This window comes from Colobus angolensis, unplaced genomic scaffold, assembly GCF_000951035.1.
Source record: "Colobus angolensis palliatus isolate OR3802 unplaced genomic scaffold, Cang.pa_1.0 Scaffold35, whole genome shotgun sequence".
Taxonomy (NCBI): domain Eukaryota; kingdom Metazoa; phylum Chordata; class Mammalia; order Primates; family Cercopithecidae; genus Colobus; species Colobus angolensis.
The window spans coordinates 11,744,155-11,767,533 of record NW_012116821.1 but is presented as its reverse complement, the minus strand read 5'-3'; the positions used below and the strand labels follow the sequence as shown (position 1 = coordinate 11,767,533).

The window sequence follows — 23,379 nt, the reverse complement described above, 5'->3', positions numbered from 1 at the left end:
GGAAAGGGTTTTTGACAATTCAGAGTAATAATTCCTCATTTTAGTTATCTTTAAGCCATAAAAACAGGATGTATTAAATTATTTCCATATTATCATAAAAATACTGCTTACTTGCCAGTAACAAACTGCAAGAGAAGTACCGTGCCCAGACTATTAATTTATTCTTTAAAATTAGATCTATAGTGTGGCCCCAACTATTTTTCTAACTATAAAGTAAAAAGACTAAAAAAAAAAAAAAAAAAGCAAAATGTTAATTGTCATTATCTCTAAATAGTGGGATGACTTAACATTAAGGATTTTAATTTTCTCCTATTTTCTCCATTGTCCAAATTTTCTACAATGATTAAACACTACTTTTAAAATTAAAAAAATTTGGATTTTAAAAATTATAGGCCAGGCATGGTGGCTCACGCCTGTAATCCTAGCACTTTGAGAGGCCAAGATGGGTGGATCATGAGGTCAGGAGTTCAAGACCAGCCTGGCCAAGATGGTGAAACCTCATCTCTACTAAAAATAAAAAAATACAAAAATTAGCCAGGCGTGGTGGCAGGCACCTGTACTCCCAACTACTTGGGAGGCTGAGGTAGCAGAATCGCTTGAACCCACGGGGCGGAAGTTGCAGTGAGCCAAGATCAAGCCACTGCACTCCAGCCTGAGGGACACAGTGAGACACTGTCTCAAAAAAAAAAATTATATATATGTATTTTATATAGATATATATTCACAATTACGGTTTTTAAATATGCAGAAAAAACAAAGAAGCAAATATATCAAATTGTTTACAATGGTTATGGCTGAAGGACTGTGGTTTTTCTTATTCTAACTTTGTTTTCTAACTTTCCTAGGAGAAATATGCACATTTATAATGAAAAAAACTAAACTACATTTTCATAAATAGAAGATAAAATTCTGTTATCCAAAATTAAAATCAGACTTTTTTTTTACATCTTTCAGAAATATAAGCTAAAAGATGGTTAAATCATCTAGTTTTCTAATATCTATTATATTTAACTGGTTTCAAAAGTGAACTTTTCAGAGAAGTATGGTACCACAAATTAATTTTTAGGCCATGAATCTTGACACTTTAAAGTTTACTTTGAATTACAGAAAAACTGTTGTGTATGCGTAACATAGAGTATGTGTATGAGTTACCCAGGATAAACTGAACTGCCTTACTATTAAACCAAACCAGCAATATACAAATATTAAACATTTGGCTACTATCCTTGACCGAACTGCAGAGCAAAAAGATTTCCAAATTATAAAGTGCAATATACTAATAGTCCTAATTGGCGATCCTTTTTAATATATCAAATAAACATGATTGATCACTACTATAAATGTCTTATCTTTAATACCAAAATAAATCTTTAATATCTAAAACAGTGGAAAGGGTGGTAAGTTACCGACAATTCAGAGTAATAACTCCTCATGTGAGTTATCTCTAAGCCATTAAAAGCAGAATACATTACATTATTTCCATATTATCATAAAATTACTGCTTACCTGCCAGTAACAAACTGCAAGAGAAGAACTCTCTCCTCTTGAGTAATGTCTTCTACAACTTCCCAGAACCACTAACAACAACAACAAAAAACTTAGCTCATATTTCACAGCAACTGCAGACTTCTCAATACCAGAGAAGTATGTAATCTTCATAAAGCACATTTTTTTCTATGAAAGTCGTTTACCAAAAATGATTTCATGCAAAGCTTTCATAGGCACTGTTCCCACAAGAATAATTTGGGGAAACACTTTACTTTGTTAATTAATGTAAGTTTTCATTCAATAGTGCTGAAAAGCTTACAAAATTAAACGGCAAACCTTAACTTCATTCTAAGCTCTAGAGAAATTTTACCTGAATAACTGGATCTTCTCTTTCATAGCCACTTGTGTATTCTGTATTTTTTATCCAATCACTCACATCAATTTCTGGCATGCCAGAAAGCAGTAGCTCCTTGGGGGAAGAAGAGAAATATTTCAATAATTTTCTTTAGGGAAAAAAGTTATTACATTTAAATGGTAAATTTGCCTTAATTAGAAACTAATCCCACATGAAACTGATACATTTTTGTGACAGTTCCTGCATGTCATCAATAACAAGCATCACATGAGAGAAAATTCTTGACGCTGATAATCTCAAATATTGTAAGATGTGGAGATGTTTCCACATTGACACAACTTCATTAAAACATAAGAGATTATAGTTTATGTTTATGTGTGAACATATGCAACAACAGTTTATGTGTGCAGAAGTTTTATGAACATTATCTTCGATTTACTTTATATTTTTACAACTCTTTGCAAATTTGTTAACTTCTGTAAGGAGACGGTATTCTCAACATGGAAGTGACAACAAAGACCTGAATAAATACTTGACTAAACAAGGGGAAAAGCATCAAGAAATCCTTATCATGAGGAAAAAGGAGGTAATATAAAAATAGTTATGATTTTTAAAAAATATTTAGGCCTTATAGGAATTCTCTTCTGGAATAATTTGGATCCTTTAAAGTCAATTTTCTCCAAAGTCAAAAAAAAAATGCAATTTTCCTAATGACTTGATAGGTTTCTTTCATACAGGAAGATAATCAAAGACACAAAATCTCAATCATGTAAGTAAAAATTAAATTAAGAACGGCAAAGTATTTGCCTTTTTGTTTTCCAAGGGAAAAGAGGACATGAAAAGAGCCTGTCCACTTCTCTGAATCAGTCCATATTTCACAGTTAGATATGCTTACATAGACAGGGGAGGCAATGATTGGCCTACACTTCACACTGATGAGCCAGAACATCCATCAGGATTTCCTTTTTATTTTTTTTTGAGACGGAGTCTTGCTCTGTTGCTCAGGCCGGAGTACGGTGGTGCGATCTCGGCTCACTGCTAGCTCCGCCTCCCGGGTTTACGCCATTCTCCTGCCTCAGCCTTCCGAGTAGCTGGGACTACAGGCGCCCGCCACCACGCCCGGCTAATTTTTTTGTATATTTAGTAGAGACGGGGTTTCACCGTGTTAGCCAGGATGGTCTCGATCTCCTGACCTTGTGATCCGCCCACCTCAGCCTCCCAAAGTGCTGGGATTACAGGTGTGAACCACCGCACCCAGCCAGGATTTCTTATTACGGGGATGTAGATACCGTGTGATTCAAAATCATGTCTCCTATAGTAACTACTCATAACATATAGCTGACCTTGTACCTTAGATAAGATTGATAAAAGGCAACATCTGAGAACTCTTGAGGGGTTCCGAGATTTTTCTGTGGGTCCATGAGGTTCTCCCTTTTCCAACTTATCTGTATAAGGTTGGATTTTCTTCATATATTTCAACCAAACAACGTATCAAAACAGATTATACACAAAAGCAGTTATAAGGGCCCATTTGTCTTCTATTAAGCTAGACATTAAAGAAATTTGCAAAACTGTAAAACAGTACCAGTCTTCCCATTGTTTTGTTCTAGAAAATGCAATTTTAGTTTTTCAAATGTTCTCTATATTAACATAATAATGGATTTTATGTGAATAAAATATTTTACATTTCTGTTTTAATTTCAAGTGCAGTAAATATAGATTGACATAACCCACATAAACAAAAACTCTTTTGTTGCAAGGGGTCCTAAGACCAAAAAGTTTTAGAACTGCTAGTATAGGGTGTGTTTTAGTCCTTCTAGTAACAGTGTTATAGAATCCTCTTCCTAGATGAAGACAGTCTAGTTAGTCTACATTGATCACCCCCAAATACATTCTCTAGCTTCCTTTGCACTGCAGACTGGCTGCTTTGCCTGCTGGTTCTCTTGCCAGCTGGCTTTGGATTGGGTTTGGAGCCTGGGAAACACAGGCAGTTAGTTTGGAGGTGAGGGTACTCTCTGCTCCCCCACTGCTTCAGCACCTCTTTGTAGTAGCTATGGCTCCTCAAGTACGGCTACCACCAGGTGGGCCCTCCTTGGCGGTTCAGGCTCCCACGGGGCTCTTCACAGTAATTCCTCTACCTGTCTCTTCAGTCCTAGGGATGATAAAGGCTTTCCCTGTTGCCAGTCTGTGGATGTCTCACTAGACCTTGTTTATTCTTAACACTGCCCATACCTCTGTAATAGTCCCTTTGTTAAAGTTTCAATATTTGAACCATCTGGAGAAATTCTGTTCCCTGGCAGGACTCTGATACAGGTTTGTTAAAAGGGAGTGGGATAGGCTTTACGCATGTCTTACAATTCATGAGTTTAATCCTTTTCCCTTCTAGGCTGAAGATAAGCTTTTAATAATATTAAGTATGTTTTCATTATTCATAATTATGAATAAAAATGACTAATACTACATTCTCTCAAGAAATTTGAAGCACTTCATGAATATCACATTAATTGTTACAATTTTTTTTGAAGAAGACGATGAAGGATCTTTATTATTCCACCTAACAACTGGGCAAAAAAAGTTACTAAATTGACCAAAAACAAATAGATGAAATGAGAATTCCAGAATAAAAAGTACATATAATAAAAATGTTAAGTCCCAATCTTTTTTTAATACAACAAAATAACTGAATTCATCTGTGGGAACTGTAAGTTATATAACTCATACTAACAGTTAGAAACTGAATCATGCAAGTATTCATAGCCATCAGCTTACCCAGCATCGCATGACTCAACGTTTTTATATTCTGGTTCGTTCTTTTTTTTTTTTTCTTTGAGACGGAGTCTCGCTCTGTCACCCAGGCTGGAGTGCAGTGGCCGGATCTCAGCTCACTGCAAGCTCCGCCTCCCGGGTTTACACCATTCTCCTGCCTCAGCCTCCCGAGTAGCTGGGACTACAGGCGCCCGCCATCACGCCCGGCTAATTTTTTATATTTTTTTAGTAGAGACGGGGTTTCACCGCATTAGTCAGGATGGTCTCGATCTCCTGACCTCGTGATCCGCCCGTCTCGGCCTCCCAGCAGCTTGAGCCACCGCGCCCGGCCTATTCTGGTTCTTTCATGGATAAATTCACAAGCAGCACAGTATGGAAGAACAGTCCATACTCATCTCTTGACTTAGGACTGCCTCCTATCTACAATGGATGACTATACCTCCAGTTCAGTACACTGGGGCTCTTGGATACCTTCTCCTCACTAAAACTCTAGAATTTAACCTGAATCTTTTAACTCAGATGCACATCTATAGCTTAGACGTTTACACCAAATTTTTTACAAGTTTCCGTTCTCAGTGTAGCATAGCACTCCCCTATGAAAGACACAAAGTCACACAAAAGGTTCTGAAGCCAAGTCCCTCTGATTACTCATACCACCAAGAAGCAGACTGAAAACACTGATGAGATCTGAGGTCAGCAAACATGCGTTCATAGCCTACCACTAACACATGTTCTGTGACCATGAACAAGTTCCGTATCTTCTTTGGCCTAGTTTTCTCATCTGTAAAATGGGGACAATCGTACTCACCTCAAGAGATTTTTTGTGCGTTTTTAAAATTAATACATATAAAATACTTGGCAAATACTAAACGCTTAATAGTAATTATTATCACTGCATAAATCAAGACCATGCCTACAATGTTGCTCTTGCCAAATGTGAATCAGCTCAACTTACTAAAGTCAGAGTCCAAGACAAACTAGGAATCCTGATCTAAATTTTAATGTAAGAGCCACAATTAAAAACTTAGCAGTAACAGACCTAAATGTGAAAGATAAAGGAATAAAGCTTTTAAAAGAAAACACAGAAAAATATCTTCACAGCCTTGGAGAAAGAGTTTCTTAAACAAGACACAAAAAGTTTCTTCCATTAAAAAAAAAAAAACTGATAAACTGAATTATGTTAAACCCCAAAATTTTTATTCACTGAAAAGACCTGAGTAGAAAATATTCATAATACATATATCTGACAAAAGACTCTTATAAAAGAATACATAAAGAGTCCTACAAGTCACTAAAAAAAAAAAAAAAAAACAGAAAACACAATAGAAAAATGGACAAATTACTTAAATAGACACTTTGAAAACAGAGTGCACAAATGGCTGTAATCATAAACGGTGTGTAACTTCATTAGCTACCACGTAAATACAAATTAAAATCTCAAGGAAAGACCACTACTGAATTACCAGTAAGGAAATGAAAAAGATGGAAAATTATCAAATGCTAGTGAGAATGCAGAACACCCAGAACTCTCACACCTAATAATGGGAGTGTAAATTGATGCATCACTTGGGAAACTATCTGCTCATATCTACTGGAATGGGATACATGCACAGCCTATGTCCCAGCAATTCCACTCCAAGGCATATAACCTACAGAATGCATACTTAGGTTTTCCTAAAGGCCTGTTTGTAGCAGCAGTACTTGGAAAAGCCTGAAACTGAAAAGTACCCACTAAATGTTCATCAAGAATAGAAAAGACTAAAGGAAACTGAAATGCTATACAGCAATAAAAATGAACAAATTACCAACTGCATGCAACAATATGTATGATTCCCACACAAAAAAAGTTGAGCTAAGAAAGCCAGATAAATTCTATTTACATAGTTCTAAAATAGGCAAATCTCATCTATGACTTTAGAAGTCAAGAGAATGGTTACTGTTAAAGTGGGAGAATGACCGGAGGGGGATGACAGAGTGACATACGCGGTACTAGGATTTCTGTTTCTTCATCTGGGTGTTAATTTCATGGGTATGTTCAGTTTGTTAAAACTTATCAAGCTATACATTTATGATGTGTGTCCTTTTCTGCATGTATATTATAATTCAAAGTTTTATAAACTTATTGATATCAGTAAATTATAAGGCAAAGTTTTCATCAATTATTTTTGTTGTTGCTATTTGTTTTTTACATAAAGGTTCAGCAAATAATTAATTCTCTGTTTTGAATTTCAAAAGGCTAATTTAATCCAAGCACAGTACAGGAAAAGTCAGATTTCAGTCAGGTCTAATAATATAATAGCTCGAATAGTCCTCCATTTTTAAATGCTGAAAACAACTTCTACTGTTACATAAAAACTAGATGAATCTACGCTAACTGAAGCCATTAACTGTACAGCTAAAAAACAATCAAAAAACCCTCAAAACTTACATTTAATGAAACTAAATCACAATGGACTTCAAAATTAATTAGCAAATTTTGTTCACTGCTAACATATACTATGAATGATAAATTTAAAATACTGATACATATGTAAAATTAAAGGTATATATCAGTATCTGTATCCATATACTAAAATGAAAGGCATAAGGTAAAACTAATTTTCTGAGACAGAATAAAAACTAAATAAAATACTTCCACTGATCTGGGACTTACTATTCCAAATTATATTTTTTTAGATAAGAAAGCAGCTATATTCTATTTAAAATACTGTGCTTTATTTAGATTTAGACAACTCAAAGAGTTTAAAAATAATTCTCCAAATTACCAAAACTAAAGAGAAAAAGAAAATGGAGAAAAATGCAACATAAATCGTATAGATCACAGTACAATAAAGGCAAATTAAAGTAGCAAAACAAAACATTCATTAGGGAGTACAGGACAGCAAAGACGATGGACTCTATAGGTTTGAAATAAATAACTATAAAATTATATATATGGCAATATAAGAAACTGGAGAAGAAAATACTACACAGTAAGAAAAACCTTCCTAATTCTCTTTAGAAGTTTAAGAAGTTAGTATCAGCGCCCTTTATGTCATGTGATCAAATAAAAAATTCAGAAATAATATAGAATACTGCACATATAGGAAGACTGGCCTTCAACATCTCCCATATAGAAGAAATAGGAATATATTCCATTTTAGTTTGTCACCACCTCACCTCACTTCACATTAAGGAGTTGCTTATCTGGTTATTAAGCTTAAGAGAAGGCACATCCATAAATTTTATATCAAATCTCTAAAAGTGGACATTAAACCATTTTTTCTCATTTATACATTATTTTATTCATTATAGTACTCCACAATTATTTCTGAATTACATCACTAGAGTTTTGTGTTGTTGTGTTACAACATAAGAACTGATGTTTTTCCTTACCAATTCATATTCATCAAAAAGCTGTATGAGGGAGGGTGGAATGAACATATGAAAGCCCTGTAAAAAGGCATTGATCTGAGGCTGAATGGCTCTTGTCATTCGAAGTTCAGTAACAAGCTGGACGTACTCCGCCTATTGAAAAAGAAGTTTTCATAATGACTTTTAAAAAATATTTTACATACTTAATGTTAATACATTTCTTATTTAAGAGGTAAAGATTTAAATTAAAACTGACACCAACACTCATACATCTCAGCAAATCAGCAAGCCACCATTCACTAAGCTCTTCAGGCAAAAATTCTAGGGAATCAATCATCCATGACTTCTCTCACACCCTATTTCAGCTGATACTATCAGATTTACCTTTAAAAAAATACTCTCAATCTGACCTTGGCTCACTACCTTCATTTCAGCACCTTGGTCCAAGCTATCATTACTTCTCATCTGAATTACTGCAACATCTGGTGTCCCTGTTTCCATTTTTGCCCCTGTACTGATGCTTCTCCACATCTTAGCCAGAGTGATTTAAAAAAATATATATGTATATATACACACAGATATGTATATGTGTGTGTGTATGTATATGTAAATATCTCAGATCAGGCAACTCTCTTGCTTAAAACCCTATAATGACTTCTCATGACATCTGGAGTAACATCCAAATTCCTTTCCTAGTCTCTAAGGCCCTAAATGATCTGGCCTCTGCTTTGCTCTCTGATCTCACTTCTTTCATTCTCCCCCTAGTTCATTCATTCACTTAAGTCTAGTTTCACCGGCCTTCTGGCTATTTCCAAAACACAAACTTGTCCGGGCCCCAATGTGTTTATACTTCTAGGTCATTCTCACTGAAATGTCTCATTAGAATGTAATCTCTCTGCACACAGGGGCTTTGTTTTACCCAGATATATACCAACTCCTAAAAAGTGGCTGCCACTTTGAAAGTATTCAAAAAGTATGTCATGAATGAATGCATACCATCATCAAATTCACTTAACACATACTTAGAACTTGATAAAATGGCTCTTTGTAGCACAGCCAATTTAATTCTGAGTTAAGGTAAGCTATGTATTCACCCATTTTATTTTAATATACATCATAACCATAGAAAATATTGTTACTTAAAATTTAACTGGTAATAAGCAGAGGGCATGGTGGCACATGCCTGTACTCCCAGTTACTAGGGGAGGCTGAGGTGGAAACATTGCTTGAGTCTAGGAGTTCAAGTATGCAGTGAACTATGACCATGCCACCACACTCCAACCCAGGCAACAGGGCAAGATCCTGTCTCTTAAAGAAAAAGAATAAAAAAAATTAACTGGTAATTTAAAAACTGTACTTTGGCTTAGAACAAAATGAATTATATACAGAGAGAAAGAGTATGTGTGTGTATACATATATAAACTATGAGATGTTATCATTTATATAGTTTTTAAATCATTATAAGTGAAACTTTGTGAGTTAAAAACAATATGCTGTAGCAGGTATATAGCTCCTACCTACTAGGAATTAAGACCCTAACAGGGAAGGAAGTCTGTTTTAGCCTTCTTCCTTTATTCTTTTTTTGGCACTCATCTGATGCTCTGTTCAAAAACAAACAAACAAATAAAACCCAATCAAAAAAAAAACGGGGAAAAAAGACCAAAAAAAAAGGCACTGAGCCAGCAAGTTCTATATGACTGCTAGCTATGAACTCTTCACAGCCCTCAGAGCTACAAAAGTGTCACAGTAGACTCCTCACAGCTCTCCCGAAACCCTGTGTGGCTCCTTGTACAATTTAACACAAGGAAAGCTACCAACTCCGCTATTCAATCTAGTCTTACCCCAAATCCCACTTCCCACCAACCAAAGGTGCAAGTTTTTCTCTATTACATAGGAATTAATCAGCTACAAGTCATATACAGGCAGTTATTATAGAGAGGGAGACAGAAATGTGTACCCAACAGTCAAACTGAAACATACACTAAATTTCTAGAGTCCAACCCGAGAAATAACATATATAAAATATTTTATAGTGATTATAGCAGTGATATCTGCATTAGCACATGATTATATTTTAGTTTATGTCTACTCTCACTAACATTGTTCACTGGATGTACTAAAAGTTTTCTGCCCCCTTCATATAATTAATTATGCATCTGTGTTTTTTAAGATGCCAGGAAAGACCCTACTCTTCCCTAAAAAGACTTTTTTCCCAAGAGGTTCTGGCTTTACAATCTTAAAGTGCGACTCAATAATCTCTGTGGAAGACCTTAACAAGTCATGAAGCATAAAAATAAAAGATTTATGAATTGCTCATGTGAACGTTACCTATTTTAATCGCATTCCATATCTATCAGAATAGTATATATTCTTTTTTTACCAGTTAATTCCTATTATTTCCTTCTACAGTCTATTTTTAAATTAATTTTTACAAATATAATACTCTTTCATCGCACTTTTCCTTCCATTTCTTTTAGTATTTATTATTTTCCACATGTATTTCAGTAACCCAGTTCATAGCTATTGATATCAATTTGTGAAAATCAGTTCCTTCACATCCCAGTCTTCATGCTAATTAAGTAATTTAAATGTGAATGGCAGTTGAACTGAATTATTTTTCAATAAAATAATGAAATCCTAGCTATCATTAACCCTTAATTTTTCAGTAATATAAGAGTTTTTCAAATAGTTGAAAGATAGCTGTGTTTAATGGAAAAATCTAAGTCAAACTACTTCTAAAATGTTTCCCTGCCTCGCTCAACAGTACATCTTCAAACAGAATAAAACAAATTAATATTATCTTGACAATACGAATATTATCATAAACACCCACTACTGTTACCCATTACATTTCAAGTGTTCATGTCGTATAGAAATACACTGGCTAAGGGTTCTAAGGGCAGAGCTTTGGCATCTCACTGGGACCGAGCTCCGGGGGCGAGGGGTGACCGCCATGTCTGGGTTCAGTCAACTCAGCTGCTCCAGCCTGCCGGCTTTGGAGAATACAGGCGGTACAGACAAGGTAGTGTCCCATTTAACGCAGCACATGTGCTCTACCAAAAAGCAGCCAGACTGCTGCTTTGGGCAAGTCCCTGATCCCATTCCTTGTGACTTGTTGAGATCTCCCAACAGGGGTCTCCAGCCACCTCTTATAGGTGCATGCAGGCCAACAACAGGTAAGTACCTACCCCTGGGACAGAGCTTCCAGAGGAAGGACCTGCCTGCCATCTTTGCTGCTTCATGGCCTTCTCTGCTGATACCTCCAGGTATGGGAGAAACCAAGGCAACTGGGGTCTGGAGAGGACTCCCGGAAAACCACAGCAGCCCTACATACAGTATAGTGGCCAGACTACTAAAAGAAAAACAAATGAACAGAAAACAACATCATCAACAAAAAGACCCCACAAAAAAATGCTGAAAACTCAAAAAGCCAGAGTGCCTCTTCTCCTCCAAATGACTGCAATGCCTCTCCAGCAAAAGCACAGAACTGGTCTGAGGCTGAGATGGCTGAATTGACAGAAATAGGCTTCAGAAGGTGGGTAATAATAAACTACACTGAGCTAAAGCAGCATGTTTTAACCCAATGCAAAGAAGCTAAGAATCATGATAAAACAAGACAGGAGCTGGTAGCCACAACAGTCAGTTTAGAGAGGAACATAACAGACCTGCTGGAGCTGAAAAACACAACATGAGAACTTCACAATAAAATCACAAGTATCAACAGCAGAATAGACCAAGCGGAGGAAAGAACCTCAGAGCTTGAAGACTATCTTTCCAAAGTAAGACAGGCAGACAACAATAGAGAAAAAGGAACAAAAAGGAATGAATAAAACCTCCAAGAAATATGGGATTATGTAAAGAGACCAAACCTACAACTGATTGGGGTATCTGAAAGAGACAAGGAGAATGGAACCAAGTTGGAAAATAGACTTCAGAATATCATATAGAACTCCCCCAGATTATCAGGACAGGCCAATATTCAAATTCAGGAAATGCAGAGAACCCCAGTAAGATACTCCACAAAAAGAGCAACCCAAGACATATAATCAGATGTGTCTTCCCATCAGATTCCCCAAGGCCACCAGATCCCCAAGGTCCAAATAAAAGAAAAGCTGTGAAGGGCAGCCAGAGACAAAGGCCAGGTCACCTACAAAGGGAAACCCATCAGACTAATAGCAAACCTCTCAGTAAAAACCCTGAAAGCCGGAAGAGACTGGTGGCCAATATTCAACATTCTTAAAGAAAAGAATTTCCAACTGAGAATTTCATATCTGATCAAACTAAGCTTTATAAGCAGAGGAGAAATAAGATCCTTTTCAGACAAGCAAAAGGTGAGGGAATTTGTTACTACCAGTCCTGCCTTACAAGAGCTCCTGAAAAAAGAAATAAATATGGAAAGGAAAAATTGTTACCAGCCACTACAAAAACACACTGAAGTACACAGACCAGTGACACTATGAAGCAATCACATAAACCAAGCCTACAAAATAACCAGCTAGCATCATCAAGACAGGATCAAATTCATACATAACAATACTAATGTTAAATGTAAATGGGTTAAATGCCCCAATTAAAAGACCAAGAAAATGGCAAGCTGGATGAAGAGCCAAGACCCATCAGTATGCTATCCTCAAGAGACACACACAAGCTCGAAACAAAGGGATGGAGGAAAATTTACCAAGCAAATGGAAAACAGAAAAAAGCAGGAGTTGTAACCCTAGATTCTGACAAAAGAGACTTTAAACCAACAAAGATAAAAAAAAAAAAGACAAGGGCATTACATAATGGTAAAAGGTTCAATTCAACAAGAAGAGCTATCATAAATATATATGCACCCAACACAGGAGCACCCAAATTCATAAACAAGTGCTTAGAGAACTGCAAAGAGACTTAGACTCCCACACAATAATAGTGAGAGACTTTAACACCCCACTAACAATATTAGACAGATCATCAAGACAGAAATTATTCTGGACCTGAACTCAGCTCCATATCAACTGGACCTGATAGATATCTACAGAACTTCCCACCCAAATTCAACAGAATATACATTCTTCTCATCACCACATGACACTTATTCTGAAATCGATCACATAATCAGAAGTAAAACTTTCCTTGGCAAATGCAAAAGAAATGAAATCATAACAAACAGTCTCTCAGATCACAGCACAATCAAATTAGAACTCACGATTAAGAAATTCACTCAAAACCACACAACTACATAGAAATTGAACAACCTGCTCCTGAGTGACTCTTGGGTAAACAACAAAATTATGGGAGAAACCAAGAAGTTATCTGCAACTAATGAGAACAAAGAGACAATGTGCCAGAATCTCTGGGATGCAGCTAAAGCAGTGTTAAGAGGGAAATTTATAGCACTAAATGCCCACATCAAAAAGCTAGAAAGATCTCAAGTTAACTACCTGACATCTCAACTAAAGAACTAGAGAGCCAAGAGCAAACAGACCCCAATGCTGGCAGAAGACAATAACCAAGATCAGAAGTGAATTGAAGAAGACAGAGACACAAAACAACCCTTCAAAAAATTCAATGAATCCAGGAGCTGATTTTTTTAAAACATTAATAAAATAGATAGACCTCTAGCTAAACTAATGAAGAAAAGTGAAAAGAATGAAACAAACACAATCAGAAATTATAAGGTAGATATCACCACTGACCCCAAAGAAATATAAACAACTGGCCAGGCACGGTGGCTCACACCTGTAATCCCAGCACTGTGGGAGGCTAAGGCGGGTGGATCACAAGGTCAGGAGTTCTAGAACAGCCAGGCCAGCATGGTGAAACCTCTTCTTTACTAAAAGCACAAAAAATTAGCCAGGCATGGTGGTGCATGCCTGTAGTCTCAGCTACTCGGGAGGCTGAGGCAGGAGAATTGTTTGAACCCGGCAGGCAGAGGTTGCAGTGAGCTGAGGTCACGCCACTGCACTCCAGACTGAGCGACAGAGCAAGACTCCATCTCAAAATAAATAAATAAACAAACAAACAACCATCAGAGAATACTGTAAATACTTGTATGCACATAAACTAGAAAATCTAGAAGAAATGGATAAACTCCTGGACACATACACCCTCCCAAGACTGAACCAAGAAGAAACTGAATCTCTGAATAGATCAAAAATAATGAGTTCTGAAATTGAGGCAGTAATAAATAGCCTACCAACTAAAAAGAAGCCCAGGACCAAATGGATTCACAGCTGAATTCCACCAGACATACAAAAAAGAGCTGGTACCATTTCTACTGAAACTATTCCAAAAAACTGGAGGAAAAAAAAAAGGGACTCCTCCCTAACTCATTTTATGAGGCCAGCATCATCCTGATACCAAAACCTGGCAGAGACACAACAAAAAAAGAAAACTTCAGGCCAATATCCCTGATGAACATCAATGCAAAAAATCCTCAATAAAATACTGGCAAATCAAATCCAGCAGCACATCAAAAAGACTATCCACCATGATCAAGTCTGCTTCATCACCACAATGCAAGGTTGGTTCAACATATGCAAATCAATAAATATGATTCATCACATAAACAGAACTAAAGACAAAAACCACATGATTATCTCAATATACACAGAAAAGGCCTTCAATAAAATTCAACATCCTTTCATGTTAGAAACTCTCAATAAACTAGATATTGAAGGAACATACTTCAAAATAGTAAGAGACATCTATGACAAACCCATAACCAACATCATACTGAATGGGTAAAAGCTGAAAGGATTCCCCTTGAAAACCAGCACTAGACAAGGATGCCCTCTCTCACCACTCCTATCCAACAAAGTATTAAAAATTCTGACCAGAGCAATCAAGCAAGAGAAAGAAATAAAGGTATTTAAATAGAAGAGAGGAAGTTGAATTATCTTTATTTGCAGATGACATGATCCTATAGCTAGAAAACCTCATCGTCTAAGCCAAAAAGCTTCTTAAGTGATAAGTAACTTCAGCAAAGTCTCAGGATATAAAATCAATGTGCAAAAATTGCTAGCATCCCTATACACCAACAACAGGCAAGCAGACAGCCAAATCATGAATGAACTCCCATTCACAACTGCTACCAAAAGAATAAAATACCTAGGAACACAGCTTAACAAGGAAAATGAGGACCTCTTCAAGGAGAACTACAAACCACTACTCAAAAGAAATCACAGAGGACACAAACAAATGGAGAAACATTCCATGTTCATGGACAGGAAGAATCAAGATTGTGAAAATGGCCATACTGCCCAAAGTAACTTATAGATTCAATGCTATACCCATTAAATTACAATTGGCATTCTTCACAGAATTAGAAGTTACTACATTAAAATTCATATGGAACCAAAAAAGAGTGCAAATAGCTAGGGCAATCCTAAGCAAAAAGAACAAAGTTGGAGGCATCAGGCTACCAGATTTCAAACTATACAAGGATACAGTCACCAAAACAGCATGGAACTGGTACAAGAACAGACACATAGACCGAGGAACAGAATACTCAGAAATAAAATCACACACCTACAACCATGTGATCTCTGACAAACTCAACAAAAGCAATGAGAAAAGACTCCCTGTTTAACAAATGGTGCTGAGTGCTGGCTGAATGCAGAAAATTGAAACCGAACCCCTTCCTTACACCATATATAAAAATTAACTCAAGATGGATTAAAGACTTAAATGTAAAACCCAAAACTATAAAAACCCTAGAAGTAAATCTAGGTAATTCCATTCAGGACATAGGCACAGGCAAAGATTTCATGATGAATACACTAAAAGCAATTGCAACAAAAGCAAAAATTGACAAATGGCATCCATTTAAACTAAAGAGCTTCTGTACAGCAAAAGTAACTATCAGAGTGAACAGACAACCTACAGAATGGCAGAACATTTTTGCAATCTATTCATCTGACAAAGGTCTAATATCAGAGTCTACAAGGAACTGAAATTTACAAGAAAAAAAAAAACCCCATTACAAAGTGAGCAGATGACATAAACAGACACTTCTCAAAAGAAGTGGCCATGTGGCCAACAAACATATGGAAAAAAGTTTAACATCATTGATCATTAGAGAAATACAAATCAAAACCACAATGAGATACCATCTAATGCCCGTCAGAATGGCTACTATTAAAAAGTCAAAAAACAACAGATGCTGGCAAGGTTGCAAAGAAAAGGGAACCCTTTTACACTGTTGGTGGGAATGTAAATTAATTAGTTCAATCACTATGGAAGACAGTGTGGCAATTCCTCAAAGACCTAGAGGCAGAAATAGCATTTGACCTAACAATCCCATTACTGAGTATATACGCAAATGAATACAAATCATTCTACTGTGAAGATACATGTTCATGTATGTTCACTCCAGCACTATTCACAATAGCAAAGACATGGAATCAACTTAAAAGCCCATCAATGATAGACTGATTGGATAAAGAAAATGTAGTACATATACACTATGGAATACTACACAGCCATAAAAAGGAACCAGATCATGTCCTCTGCAGGGACATAGAACTGGAAGCCATTATCCCCAGCAAACTTAATGCAGGAACAGAAAACCAAATACCACATGTTCTCACTTACAGAAGTGGGAGCTTAATGATGAGAACACATGGACACATGGGAGGGAACAACACACAGTGGGGCCTGTCAGAGTGGGAGAATGGGGGTCAGCAGAACATCCAGAAGAATAGTTAATGGATGCTGGGCTTAATACCTAGGTGATGGGTTGATCTGTGCAGCACACCACCATGGAACATGTTTAGGTGACAAAACTGCACATCCTGCACATGTACCCCCTGAACTTAAAATAAAAGTTGAAGAAAATAAAAAAAAAGAAATACATGAGCTACACTTCCACTGCTTATGAACGTACCCAAGCGACTTTAGGCCTTTGCATAACTATTTCAAGTATTGCATATATGCTTTTAAAAGGAAAGAGTGTGCACATGTAGATGACAATTAGTCCATAAAACACTGGCACAAAGAGTTGCATGATTAAACATTAAATATAAACCAAGCCTATCATCTCACTTCATTCTAAGATAATTAAAAGTTTATATATTCTCAACATCAAAAACATGATTAATGTCAGCCCTCTGTATCTGTGGGTTCTGCATCTATGGATTCAACCAAATTCAAGACAGGAATATTCAGGGAGAAAAAATGGATGGTTACATTTGTACTGAACATGTACAGACCTTCTGCTTTGTCATTATTCCATAAACAATACATTATAACAACTATTTACACAGCATTTATATTGTATTAGGTATTAGAAGGATGTATGTAGATTACATGCAAATACCACACCACATTCTAAAAGGGACTTGAGCATCCGTGGATTTTGATAAACAAACAGAATTCTGAAACCAAACTCCCAGGGATACACCAAGGGTCCACTACAGTTGAGGTGATGAATATGTTAATTAGCTTGATTTAATTAATCCACACTGTACTCCTAAGACACAAAATCACTTTTGTCCCATAAATACAACTATAATTTGTCCATTTACAATTAAAAATAAACATTTTTAAAAAGAGCTGATAACAGTTGGCAGTAGGGTATCTTTCATCTCTAACAGATGGCATATCCTAGGAAAATCATATTTGCTCCCACCTGAGTTTTTGAAGGCATAAAATACTAGAATCCAGGCTGGATGCGGTGACTCATGCCTGTAATCGCAGCACTTTGGGAGGCCGAGGTAGGCAGATCACCTGAGGTCAGGAGTTTGAGACCAGCCTGACCAATACAGTGAAACCCTGTGTCTACTAAAATACAAAAATCAGCTGGGTGTGGTGGCATGTGCCTATAATCCCAGCTACTCAGGAGGCTGAGGCAGGAGAATCACTTGAACCCGGGAGGTGGAGGTTGCAGTGAGCCGAGATCGTGCCACTGCACTCCAGCCTGGGTGACAGAGCGAGACTCCATCTCCAAAAAACAAAAAAAAGATTCCTCCAGTGGGAACTCAAAATTATGTCATGTTTCTTTTACAGGACTACATAGATACAAGAGAAAGGAGAGGCACTTTTTAAAGATGCAACATTTTTCAACAACTTATTCTTTATCAGTATACACTTATTATTAAAGTCACAAACTAGTTATAAGAATTCATAGTCTGATAAAAATCCGATTACTTCAGTTTCATTAGAACAAATTCAGTCACTGAAAATAGTGATCGAAGAGTCGCTTCCAAGATGGCCGAGTAGGAACAGCTCTGGTCTACAGCTCCCAGCGAGACTGACACAGAAGATGGGTGATGTCTGCATTTCCAATTGAGGTGACTGGTTCAATTCATTGGGACTGGTTGGACAGTGGGTGAAGCCCAAGGAGGGCGAGACAAAGCAGGACAGGGTGTCACCTCACCCAGGAAGCGCAAGGCATCAGGGGATTTCCCTTTCCTAGACAAGGGAACTTGTGACTAACTGTACCTGGAGGAATGGTACACTCCTGCCCAAATAATCCGTTTTCCCCATGGTCTTCGCAACCAGCAGATCAGGAGATTCCCTTCTGTGCCTGGCTCAGAGGGTCCCATGCCCACGGAGCCTTGCTTGCTGCCAGCACAGCAGTCTGAGATTGACCTGGGTCACTGGAGCTTGGTGGGGAGACGAGTGTCCACCATTGCTGAGGCTTGAGTAGGAGGTTCTATGCTCACAGTATAAACAAAGAGGCAGGGAAGCTCGAACTGGGCGGAGCCCATTGCAGCTCAGCAAGGCCTACTGCCTCTCTAGATTCCACTTCTGGGGACAGGACATATCTGAACAAAAAGCAGCAGACAGCTACTCCAGACTTAAAACATCCCTGCCTGACAGCTCTGAAGAGAGCAGTGGTTCTCACAGCATGGCATCTGAGCTCTGAGAATGGACAGACTGCCTCCTCAAGTGGGTCCCTGACTCCTGTGTAGCCTGACTGGACACCTCACACAGGCGGGTGCCCCTCTGTGGCGAAGCTTCCAGAGGAAGGAACAGGCAGCGATATTTGCTGTTCTGCAGTCTCCGCTAGTGATATCCAGACAAACAGGGTCTGTAGTGGACCTCCAGCAAACTCCAACAGACCTGCAGCTAAGGGGCCTGTCTGTCAGAAGGAACACTAACAAACAGGAAGAGCATCAACATCAACAAAAAGGACATCCACACCAAAACCCCATCCACAGATCACCAACATCAAAGACCAAAGGTAGATAAAACCGCAAAGATGGGGAGAAACCAGAGCAGAAAGGCTGAAAATTCCAAAAACCTGAACACCTCCTCGCCTCCAAAGGAACTCAACTCCTAGCCAGCAACAGAACAAAACTGGATAGAGAATGAGTTTGATGAACTGGCAGAAGTAGGCTTCAGAAGGTCGGTAATAACAAACTTCTCCAAGTTAAAGGAGCATGTTCTAACCCATCACAAGGAAGCTAAAAACCTTGAAAAAAAGGCTAAATGAATGGCTAACTAGAATAACCAGTGTAGAGAAGAGCTTAAATGACCTGATGGAGCTGAAAACCACAGTATGAGAACTTTGTGAAGCATACACAAGCTTCGATAGCCGATTTGATCAAGTGGAAGAAAAGATATCTGGGATTGAAGATCAAATTAATGAGATAAAGTGAAAAGACAAAATTAGAGAAAAAAAGAAACAAAAGAAACTAACAAAGCCTCCAAGAAATACGGGACTATGTGAAAAGACCAAGTATATGTTGGACTGGTGTGCCTGAAAGTGACCGGGAGAATGGAACCAAGTTAGAAAACACTCTTCATGAACAGGCAACGTACAGAATGGGAGAAAATTTTTGCAACCTACTCATCTGACAAAGGGCTAATATCCAGAACCTACAAAGAACTCAAAACAAATTTACAAGAAAAAAACAACTCCATCAAAAAGTGGGCAAAGGATATGAACACACACTTCTCAAAAGAAGACATTTATGCAGCCAACAGACACATGAAAAAATGTTCATCATCACTAGCTCAAAACCACAATGAGATACCATCTCACACCAGTTAGAATGGCAATCATTAAAAAGTCAGGAAACAACAGATGCTGGAGAGGATGTGGAGAAATAAGAACACTTTTACACTGTTGGTGGGACTGTAAACTAGTTCAACCATTATGGAAAACAGTATGGCGATTCCTCAAGGATCTAGAACTAGAAGTACCATATGACCCAGCCATCCCATTACTGGGGATATACCCAAAGGATTATAAATCATGCTGCTATAAAGACACATGCACACGTATGTTTATTGCGGCACTATTCACGATAGCAAAGACTTGGAATCAACCCAAATGTCCATCATTGACAGACTGGATTAAGAAAATGTGGCACATATACACCATGGAATACTATGCAGCCATAAAAAAGGATAAGTTTGTGTCCTTTGTAGGGACATGGATGCAGCTGGAAACCATCATTCTCAGCAAACTAAAACCATCATTCTCAGCAAACTATCACAAGAACAGAAAACCAAACACCACATGTTCTAACTCACAGGTGGGAATTGAACAATGAGAACACTTGGACACAGGAAGGGGAACATCACACACTGGGGCTTGTCGTGGGGTGCAGGGAGGGGGGAGGGATAGCATTAGGAGATATACCTAATGTAAATAACGAGTTAATGGGTGCAGCACATGTATACATATGTAACAAACCTGCATGTTGCACAAATGTACCCTTGAATTTAATAAAAAAAAAAAAAGAAAACACTCTTCAGGATATTATCTAGGAGAACCCCAACCTAGCAAGGCAGGCCAACATTCAAATTCAGGAAATACAGAGAACACCACAAAGATACTCCTCAAGAAGAGCAACCCCAAGACATTAATTGTCAGATCCACCAAGGTTGAAATGAAGGAAAAAATGTTAAGGGCAGCCAGAGAGAAAGGTCAGGTTACCCACAAAGGGAAGCCCATCAGACTAACAGCGGATCTCTCTGCAGAAACCCTACAAACCAGAAGAGAGTGGGGTCCAATATTAAGTATTCTTAAATAAAAGAATTTTCAACCCAGCATTTCATATCCAGCCAAACTAAGCTTCATAAGTGAAAGAGAAATAAAATCCTTTACAGACAAGCAAATGCTGAGAGACTCTGTCACCACCAGGCCTGACTTGCAAGAGCTCCTGAAGCAAGCACTAAACATGGAGAGTAACAACTGGTACCAGCCACTGCAAAAACAAGCCAAACTGTAAAAGCCATCGACGCTATGAAGAAACTGCATCAATTAACAGGTGAAATAACCAGCTAGCATCATAATGACAGGATCAAATTCACACATAACAATACAACTTAAATGTAAATGGGCTAAATGCCCCAATTAAAAGACACAGACTAGCAAATTGGATAAAGAGTCAAGTCACATCAGTGTGCTGTATTCAGGAGACCCATTTCACTTGCAAAGACACAAAGGCTCAAAAAAGAGGGATGGAGGAAGACAAGAGCAACAAATAGAAAGCAGAAAAAAAAAAAAAAAAAAGGCAGGGGTTGTAATCCTGATCTCTGATAAAACAGACATTAGACCAAAGAAGATCAAAACAGACAAGGAAAGGCATTACATAATGGTAAAGGGATGAATGCAACAAGGAGAGCTAAATATCCTAAATATATATGTACCCAATACAGGAGCACCCAGATTCATAAAGCAAGTCCTTAGACACATACAAAGAGACTTAGACTCCCACACAATAATGATGGGAGACTTTAACACCCAACTGTCAATATTAGACAGATCGAGACAGAAGGTTAACAAGGTTATTCAGGACTTGAACTCATCTCTGTACCAAGTGGACCTAATAGACATCTACAGAACTCTCCACCCCAAATCAACAGAATATACATTCTTCTCAGCACCACACTGCACTTATTCTAAAACTGACCACATAATTGAAAGTAAAACACTTCTCAGGAAATGTAAAACAACAGAAATCACAATAAACTGTCTTTCAGAGCACAGTGCAATCAAATTAGAACTCAGGATTAAGAAACTCACTCAAAACCGCACAAATACATGGATACTGAACAACCTGCTCCTGAATGACTATGAGGTAAATAATGAAAGTAAGTCAGAAATAAAATGTTCTTTGAAACCAATGAGAACAAAGACACAACGTCCCAGAATCTCTGGGACACATTTAAAGCAGTGTGTAGAGGGAAATTTATAGCACTAAACGCCCACAAGAGAAAGCAGGCGAGATCTAAAATCAACACCCTAACATCACAATTAAAAGAACTAGAGAAGCAAGAGCAAACAAATGCAAAAGCTAGCAGAATACAAAAAATAACTAAAATCAGAGCAGGATTGAAGGAGACAGGAATATGAAAAACCCTTCAAAAAAATCAATAAATCCAGGAGCTGGTTTTTTGAAAAGATCAACAAAATAAACAGACCACTAGTAAGACTAATAAAGAAGAAAAAGAGAAGAATAAAATACATGCAATACAATTATAAAGGGGATATCACCACCAATCCTACACAAATACAAACTACCATCAGAGAATACTGTAAACATCTCTATGCAAATAAACTAGAAAATAGAGAAGAAATGGATAAATTCCTAGACACATACACCCTGCCAAGACTAAACCAGGAAGAAGTTGAATCTCTGAATACATCAATAACAGGTTCTGAAATTGAGGTAATAATTAATAGCCTACCAACCAAAAAAACTCCAGGACCAGACGGATTCACAGCCGAATTCTACCAGAGGTACAAAGAGGAGCTGGTACCATTCCTTCTGAAACTATTCCAATCAATAGAAAGAGGGAATCCCCCTAACTCATTTTATGAGGCCAGCATCATCTTGACACCAAACCTGGCAGAGACACAACAAAAGAAAATTTCAGACCAATATCCCTGATGAAAATCAATGCAAAAATACTCAATAAAATACTGGCAAACCAAATCCAGCAGCACATCAAAAAGTTTATCCATCACGATCAAGTCAGCTTCATCCCTGGGATGCAAGGCTGATTCAACATACGCAAATCAATAAACGTAATCCACATAAACAGAACCAACAGCAAAAACCACATGATTATCTCAATAGATGCAGAAAAGGCCTTCGACAAAATTCAACAGCCTTTCATGCTAAAAACTCTCAATAAACTTAAGAATTGATGGAATGTATCTCAAATAGTAAGAGCTATTTATGACAAATCCACAGCCAATATCATACTGAATAGGGAAAAACGGGAAGCATTCCCTTTGAAAACTCGCACAAGACAAGGATGCCATCACTCATCCCTCCAATTCAACATAGTATTGGAAATTCTGGCCAGAGCAATCAGGCAAGACAAAGCAATAACAGGTATTCAAAGAGGAAGAGAGGAAATCAAATTGTGTCTGCTTGCAGATGACATGATTGTATATTTAGAAAACCCCATTGTCTCAGCCCAAAATCTCCTTAAGCTGATAAGCAACTTCAGCAAAGTCTCAGGAT

General features: G+C 37.6%; 1 protein-coding gene across 1 annotated transcript in view; it reads right to left on the bottom strand.

Annotated features, from left to right (window-relative positions):
• Positions 1-23,379, bottom strand: part of HACE1 (HECT domain and ankyrin repeat containing E3 ubiquitin protein ligase 1) — a 122,237-nt gene that overhangs the window by 2,342 nt on the left and 96,516 nt on the right. Inside the window, exons 21-23 of the mRNA XM_011952877.1 lie at positions 7,985-8,116; positions 1,859-1,957; positions 1,507-1,577 (exon numbers count right to left, since the gene is read on the bottom strand). Coding sequence (XP_011808267.1) covers positions 1,507-1,577; positions 1,859-1,957; positions 7,985-8,116 — 302 coding nt within the window. The remainder of the gene's footprint in view (positions 1-1,506; positions 1,578-1,858; positions 1,958-7,984; positions 8,117-23,379) is intronic.